The 8,409-nt window shown below is 41.1% G+C and overlaps 1 protein-coding gene across 1 annotated transcript in view; it reads left to right on the forward strand.

The window, feature by feature from the left end:
- Positions 1–2,254: 2,254 nt before the first annotated feature.
- LOC126252051 (superoxide dismutase [Cu-Zn]-like) overlaps positions 2,255–8,409 on the forward strand; it is a 76,413-nt gene continuing 70,258 nt past the window's right edge. The window contains exons 1-2 of the mRNA XM_049952847.1: positions 2,255–2,323; positions 2,409–2,505. Of these exons, the coding sequence (XP_049808804.1) occupies positions 2,255–2,323; positions 2,409–2,505 (166 nt within the window). The remainder of the gene's footprint in view (positions 2,324–2,408; positions 2,506–8,409) is intronic.

Here is an 8,409-nt window from a genome sequence, read left to right on the forward strand (position 1 = left end):
GTGAGCGTGTTGACAGAGCGTTATATATGCGTTATTTCGGTGATTTACGAGTAGTTTGCAGGTCTGTGTGCTGTGTAGTGCATTATTTCGGTAATTTAAAATTACATTGCAGGTCTGCGTGCTGTGTACGGTATTATTTCGGTAATTTACGAGTAGTTTGCAGGTTTGTAGGCTATGTAGTATGACCCCAAGCACGTCAGGGCGACTGTTTTCTAGCAGTATAATAAATAAACTACGTGAAATCTATCCCTAAATAAATTGTTCCAAAATAAATAAAATACACTCCTTTCTCTCTCCATCAGCCCAGCACAGGCTGAGTCCTTTTCCTGCCATTTTCCCCCCAGACCGCCATCTTGGATTACGTCACAGGATGGATGACAGTGCCTTCTTGTGGCAGTACTGTATACTAGATCAGTTGGACTCCGGACCTCATGGTGAACACACTGGATGGAGCTACTGCCCCAAATTGTTTAAACAGAGACTGAAAATAAAGATCTACATCTGTCCTATCCACCATAGTCTGAGTCCTTGTTCCGCCAGTTCCTGCCGGCCGCTGGTGGCCGAGCAGTTCTGGCGCTACAGTCTGGAACCGCGCGACCGCTACGGTCGCAGGTTCGAATCCTGCCTTGGGCATGGATGTGTGTGTTGTCCTTAGGTTAGTTAGGTTTAAGTAGTTCTAAGTTCTAGGGGACTTATGACCTCAGCAGTTGAGTCCCATAGTGCTCAGAGCCATTTGAACCATTTTTGAACCGCCAGTTCCTAGGAAGAGGTGGCGGTCGGATGACTTTGGTTAGTGGAGTTAGCCCAAGTGACCTATTTTCCAGCCATTTTCTTAGGTTAATGGAGGTAGCCGTGGTGTGTTACATTGTCCTGCTGGAATTTGAGCTCCCCGCAATTTTCTTGGGGAGGGGAGGGGTTAGGTTAGTATAGGTAGCCCAATTGACCTATTTTCCTGCCAAAATTTGAACTTCCCGCCATGACGTAATTGCGACGTTGCCATATCTATTGCCGCCTTCTTGGATCCACTATCTTGAATAAATTTGTTAACAATGGAGAGTGACCTTGTCCCACTACTAGTACATCCCACAATGGACTTACGTAGCTGTATTTGAATTATAACCACCTGTTACGAACTTATTACTTCAGTTCCATATTCAAATGTCTTGTCTCTTGTGAGCTACAGAAAGGCAATGATAGCTTAGCAGATACGTTTGCATGTACAGTACACAAATATTCGATTCCTTGCAGCATTATCTGTCTGCAGTGTAATTTTCTGCGAACAATGAGTAGTCACTGTGTAAGCAATTCACTAACATGTTAGCAGTGTGCAACTCAGGTCTACTTTTGTGTTCTGTGTCACAGTTTTAATAAACTTCTTTGGGTTGCAGAATATGCTTTTGGTTTAGATTCTTTCAAAGTGAAATTGAGTACGTATCTATAGCCCAGTTTACACGACGGCACTAGGTTGTAGGCAACTGCGCTACCCGCCACTGCGCATGCGCGCCACGCGTTTGCGCAACTCGTTGGTGAAACTAAACACTTTCGGCGTGTTCCAACTTTGGCGACACTAGTTTCACAGTGGAGCTACCGAGCTGACGTCTTTTCTTCATCCAGTCACGAATCGAAACACGTTTCTTATTTATTTATTTATTTTTCTTATGCAGCGATTCCACGCAACAAGCTTTAACTCCATCACAACTCGTGCGACATGCCGCTGCCTAAACTTTCATTTCAGACACGACTCAGGGACCGGCAAAACGACGAAACTGAAGTGTATACCGGTGTTGCCATGTCTACAGTTATATATGAAACCACTTGCGTGTAACTCATTCCACTCAACGAGTGTCGCAACCCAATGTCGTCGTGTAAACTAGGCTTACCTGTAGAATGTTTATCACTCTTCTAAAAGCTCAAACTTTAATGGGTTCATGAAAAAAATGTTTTGGGTTTCGTATCATAAGTTATAAGACTGTTAATTATCAACTGAAACAAATTAAATATTTCTAACGTGAGTTTCAATCCTAATTTTCACTGTGCATATAATGGTTTGAAGGACATAGACAGATCAGTTGTCGACTATTATCGTATACCTCCATGACTATTACAGAACATATACTTTGGTCACTGGTGCTTCAAGTTTTTTATGTGAGTTCCATTGTTAAGACGAGAACGAGAGAGTGGCGTTTGTTATCGCGTAGAGTCGTTTGCGAACTTCGCCTACTACGTTCCTGCAACAGTATCGGATTACTACAATATGTCTCTAAAAGCAGTGTGTGTTATGATTGGAGAGGTGGTGAACGGATTAATCCGTTTTCATCAAGAGGTATCGCGGGAATAATTACAGCCCGGTACCGTCGTAATAATAATTTGACATAGTTTATTGTATGACGAATTTCGTTTGTTCACAGAAAGAAGGTGCGCCTGTTGAAATAACTGGTGAAATTAAAGGCTTGGACAAGGGAAAACATGGTTTTCATGTGCACGAGTTTGGCGATATTTCCGATGGTATGTTAAAAGGTGTACGTAACGGTGATGTTAGTCCGTTTTATTATATGTCTGTTGGGTTTCTGAAGTAATGTTCTTAAATACTAATAAATAAGTGGGTGCTGTAGATATGTCTGCCACTGCTAGTACTGTGTGAAAATACATTTTTATTTTATGCACAAAGTCGTGAAGTTAGCCGTGGTGTGGTGGTGGGGGAGTGGTATTATGACAGGATTAGTTTGACCAATTGGAAATCATTGTACTATGAATTTCTCTTGTGTGTAGAAGTTCTGCTGAGAAGTTCGTGAGAAACGGACGAAACAACAGCAAACTTGTCAAGCATGGTTGCTCAGGCATTTGGTAGGAGCGCGCATTAGCATCGGTGGCACAATTTTACTCTAGTATTTGCGCTGAAGAAACTACTTGAGGCGTGATCGATTTTGTTTGTAACAAAAACTACATGTCATGTACGTTAACGGCAAACCTGATACACATAAGTGATCGTGCAAGCATGCCAAACACCGTTAGCGCAGTTTTACACGAGAACTTGAAGGGCACAAACCGTTTGAGGCTTGTTTGATTTTTAATTACTAAATCATGCTAACATACATGCTCCCGTGGAGCGCGTGTAGCAATCACGTGTGTGGTCTTTGTTATGGCATCAATTCGAACGATCTGAAGCAAATCCGACACGATTTGCTAGAAGAGTTCATCGAGCAGATCGAAGCTAGCTGCGCGTAAAGAGTTAATCAACAGCATGTCACTAACAAACAAAGAAGTTTGCTGCGTGCCAAGTGCATCAAGGAAAGCCGGAGAGCTCTGCCCTAGATAAATTGTATGCCTTTACGAAACAGATGTTTCAGTGACGGCCAACTACTGTAGCGAAAGGAAAGTATTGGAGACTGTGGCATTGGTATTTATAGACCCGCGGTCGTAACAAACAGAGATAAGAATATTCCTATTCTGTGACTATCTGAATTTATAAAGCAAAAACTTATGAAACTTTTTAGTGGTGGTCCTCAAATTATACATGAGTTTTTATACATCTGGGTTTGTCAGAGTATTTTACATTTACTCACGCATACAGTACATACATTTACAAGTCTGTCTACACATCCAGGATGTATCATAATTAGCGGCGTAAATGCTTACAGTTGAAAGTACACAATACTAGGACCAAAAAGGTCTCAGTAAACATGGGCTCTAAAACGCAAAACAGTACCTGAAGAGCTGTGAGCATCTTCAACAATGTGAACAGATCTGTTCCACTTCAAACTCTTTGCTTTCAATATTTTGAGAGGTGGTAGTATTGACCAAAACAAGATAAAATGCCCAGTAAACATGGGCTCCAAGGTGCATGGGGTAAGATGTATGAATACTTGTTTACCTTTACTACAGCGAGACACATCTCTTGTACTGAAAAAGTGTGCATACTGCTAAGGTATGCGTTTTAGTGCCCATGTTTACTATACAACAAGTTATTCTTGTATCAATCCATATCATCTACTCTCAAAACATGGAAAGCAAAGATCGTACAGAAGAGATACACTGTCAGAGGGGACCAGGATCCCTTATCTCAAATTGTGCAGTTATCCTTCTCCATCGTCCCTGCAAGTTTGTAACGTTATCACATAATCACCTTTGGTCGCCTCCCCCAAATCAACCAACCACCATAATCACCTCGTATATGTGCTCACATATTGTATTGTTTGAGACATTAAATGGCACACAATAAATTTAACTGCTAGATATAGGTCATTTGTTCTAGATGTAAGTCATTTGTTCACTATTTATGGTATTCAAATTACTTTGACGGAATTCTTAGTATGCTTTTGTAACCTATTTAAATTGATCTTAAGGTAGCTTTATACTGTTGCAGTTTATTGTATATCTTTCAAGCTTATATATTTGTGTATCCCTATGTGTGACTGGCAGCCATGAAAATTGTATGTATAACTTACAATTATTTCTTGGCTTTGGAAATGTATATTTGATTTCAAGATAAATTTCTGTAAGGGGTCACAGTTTCTGTAGGTCTTCATAACTGTAATGTTACTCTCTGTATGTTGTGTAGTGGCGCAGAATCTCTCTTATGATTGTGTCTTGTGATATATGTTTCTTTGTCCATTGAGTCATTCCATGACAAATGATAATGGGCCTCCTGCTCCTTGAGCTTCAATTTTCCTGAAATTTGCTGTGAGTGGAGACCTATCCCAAAAATAAATCTGTGCAAAATATTAAATCATGAGCTTAAGTATATGAGTAATATATGAATGGTTTGCTGATGAATGTGCATTAAAATAAACACAACACAATGTCTGAAGCTCTTTTATTACAAGACAAAAGTAAGTAGGAAACCCTTTACTTCAAGCCCTGTACAACTGTTGGCTGTGAATCAGAAAAAAATGCAGTGTGATAATGTAAAGAATATCGTGAACCAACAAAATGCATTAAAGTGATTCAAACCTCTTTGGGGTCAGGTATGTCAGAAAGAAAAAAATTCAAAGGGACCTGACATATTTGTTAACAATATTTGGGACATGTTCTATTAGCATACGTTCCTGCATAGCCAGTTATTTTTTGTTATACTCAATCACAAACATGATGTCGAATTTAAAATTACAGTAAATGAGTCAAGTTCAAATGTAAACATTGCAAAAGGGTCATTTCAGAAATCCTTTTCCTGGCACCATTGTAAAGAACAAATTTTCTGCACTAGCAACATCCTGTTGGATCTTTGAATCAGTTCAGCATTGGGACCAAATATGAGGCTGAAAGTCAACAAAAGTCATGTATAATATGTTACGATTGCAACACGGTACGGGTTGCTGAACCCATAGCTTCAAGACAAGCAAGAATGACAACTGGTAGATAATGCTAGCATTCCAATAGGCTAGCCATGAAAACGATGGAAATTTGATGACTCCTGCAGTTCAAAACTATTAATTTAGTCTGTTTTTGTCCCTTTCCTGGTAGTGACCATGTATGCTTGAAAAGGCAAGATAGGCATGATGTCGTTATCAAACATTTGTGGTCCTGTTACATATAGATGATCATGTTTGCTGATTTCTTCATCTAGGTTCCAAAGCCTCCGTTGGGTTTCTTGTGTTGATTCCCAAACCATCTTTGTTGCTTTCTTCATTGAAATTTCAAGGCCTCAATTGGATTTTTAGCTGTAGTTCCCAAGCACTGTTTGCTGGTTTGTTCATCAAGGTTCCAAAGACTCAATTGTATTTCTAGCCTTGGCTCCCAAGCCATATTTATTGGTTTCTTCATAGAGGTTCCAAAGCCTCAGTTAGGTTTCTTGTCATGGTTCTCAAGCTGATATGTGGGTCATGCTGGTTTCCAAGCCAGTGCTATTTAAAATTACTGCTTCATGGAATTAAATTTTCCTTCAATACTGTTCAATATGTCTTCTCGAAAATTATACTGTTCTACTTGTTGAAGGTGCTGCAACATTCATGGTGATGTGCTGTTCAAAAATCCAACATTTATCTTCTCTTTCAGGCCAATAGAATGAGCAAGCTGGCCCAAAAGGGTGCATGAACTTGGCTAGGGCATCATGTTCTTCAATATCAACTTCACATATGTTACCAATCCACCAGTGATTTTTGTAGGTACAGGCAGTGTATTGGCCAGGAATAAGGCTTAAAACTGACATGCCACATTGGTGACAGCTGACTAATAAACAGAGGCCACAAAAGAAGTTGTATCATTTGAAACCTGGCAACTTGAATGTGATTCAATTCAATTTCTAAAAATTGGCGATTTTTTTGCAAATTCCATCTAAAGTATGGTCAAATGCAAACCGTTCTTCTTATAGCTTTTTTTTGTCTTCTGTTTCCTGGCATCAGTTTACCTATCATCACTATTGCTTGACCTGGCACTGTGCATTTAGCAAGCTTTAGCATCTTGCAATGTTAGCAGGTTGCATATGACTTTTGTTGATACTCAACCTTACCATTCATTCCTTCACTGAATTGACTCTTTAAGATACAACAAGATGTTTCTAGTGGAGAAAAGTATGATCTTTCCAGTGATGCTGAAAAAAAGAACTTCTAAAGCAACCATTTTGAAATATTTGCAACAGATCTTGGCTCATTTTCTGCAGTTTTATATTTGGCAATGGTGTTTCTGATTGAGTACAATCCACAATAAGTGCTTAGGGAGGAAGATGTACTGATACAGTCCTGCCCCAGGTGCCGTTAATGTATGTGCCAAGTTGTAGTTCTTTTGCATTTTCTCTTCCAGAGATATATGACTCCAGAGACAACCAAAAATATTTAATGTTTTTTCTGCAGGTTTTTTCGGGTTCTTCGATTCATTTAGACTGTCTCACAAAGTGTTTTACACATTGCCACACTTTGTTCTTCTGATTCAGGGAAAAAAATTGTATAGAATCCGAAAACAAGAGGTTCCTGGTTGCTGTTCCCCTAGTATTAACAAGGGTTCAAACATTGGCGTTTTCTCACTTTCACCCCACCATTGTTAAAGAGCTTCTCAGTTATAGGGCCAGTGTGTTCAGATTTTGCATGAGTTCATTTCTGTGGTCTATCTGTACCCACAGTAAACTTAGACAAAAGCAGAAATGGAAGAGCAGGTAACTTTTGAAAAATGTGGACACTTCAGATGGAATGACCCTATTCTTGTATAAGCTCACTGGATGATATATTAGTCACCCCTATGATAATTGGTTTCAAATCCATAAGAAATTGCTGCAGTCAGTGAATGCAAGTCCACCTGACCCAACGTCTGAGTGAATGTTGCGAAGGGTACTGCATGCAGTGAATATTTATCAGGTGGGTACTGTAGAGAGGCAACACCTTGATAAGAGTGGAGCAAATTGAACAATCCTCTGCCATGGTTTTGGAAGGGGCATAGTACATGGTAGTGTGTACAGAAAGTATGAAACCTAGCCTAAAATAATAAATTCAAATTGTTGTGTCTATGAATCTTGCATACTTGGTTTGTTAGACAAGCAATCAAACAACTCGTATTAATGAGTTTCATTACAACAAGACAATACAATACTTAACTTCGATAGGTGTGTTGCAAGCAAAGGGTGTCATACAAAGCAATCAGTCATATTCAGAATAGACAACCACAAATCTGTGCTATGTAGAGAGCACTAATGAAGTGGCTAATATTGAAGCTGCTATCGAAGTGAGCTGGTCACCAGTTGGGTGCGACACTTATGTCCTCTTTACCTAGGGGCTGCTGCTGTCGCATTGTCATTCTGCAGGAAGGTCGGTCGGTCATCGAGTGATTGGCTGGCCTCTTCTCACAGCCATATCTTCTCTTTCGTTCCCGACTGGCGTGCCGGCACTGACTTTACACCGTGACTTTCCTCTCCCCCCCCCCCTCCCTCCCCCGCCCCCCTCCTCCTCAAAGCAACAGACCATTGTCGTATGTGGAGCACGATAACAGGTGGGGAGAGGCCGGAGTGTGGATGCTCTGATGGACTGGAAGCTGTGGCTGCAGGGCTGTCAGACTTCAGGTCACATCCCACCATTCAGCCTTTGTTCTGGTGGAAACATGCCCTGGAAAATGCCCGGAAGTGTACGCGTCCACATCCTGAGGCCCATACCAAGGCGTAGAAGGTGTTGGCCGCTGCGGCGTGGGCTGGTCCAGCTCCATCGGTAGGACGAGAGGAGGGGGAGACAGTGAAGGCTCCGTCTCAATGTGGTCATCCTGCAGTGTTGTGATGACACCCTCTGGCGGCTGCTATGGCTGCGCTGTCCTCGGGATCTGTGAACCTGGTGGAAGAGATGCCAAAGGATAACCGACATTGTACATGACAGTGGCGAATTTTATTGTGATGTTTGGTGCTGCAATCCGTCTGGGCCTGAAATGAGATTCATCCATGTGCCAAGTCACCGAAGGATTGTGCCTCGCCTGCACTGTCAGCTGCTGCAAAAAACACTG

Source organism: Schistocerca nitens, chromosome 4, assembly GCF_023898315.1.
Source record: "Schistocerca nitens isolate TAMUIC-IGC-003100 chromosome 4, iqSchNite1.1, whole genome shotgun sequence".
NCBI lineage: Eukaryota > Metazoa > Arthropoda > Insecta > Orthoptera > Acrididae > Schistocerca > Schistocerca nitens.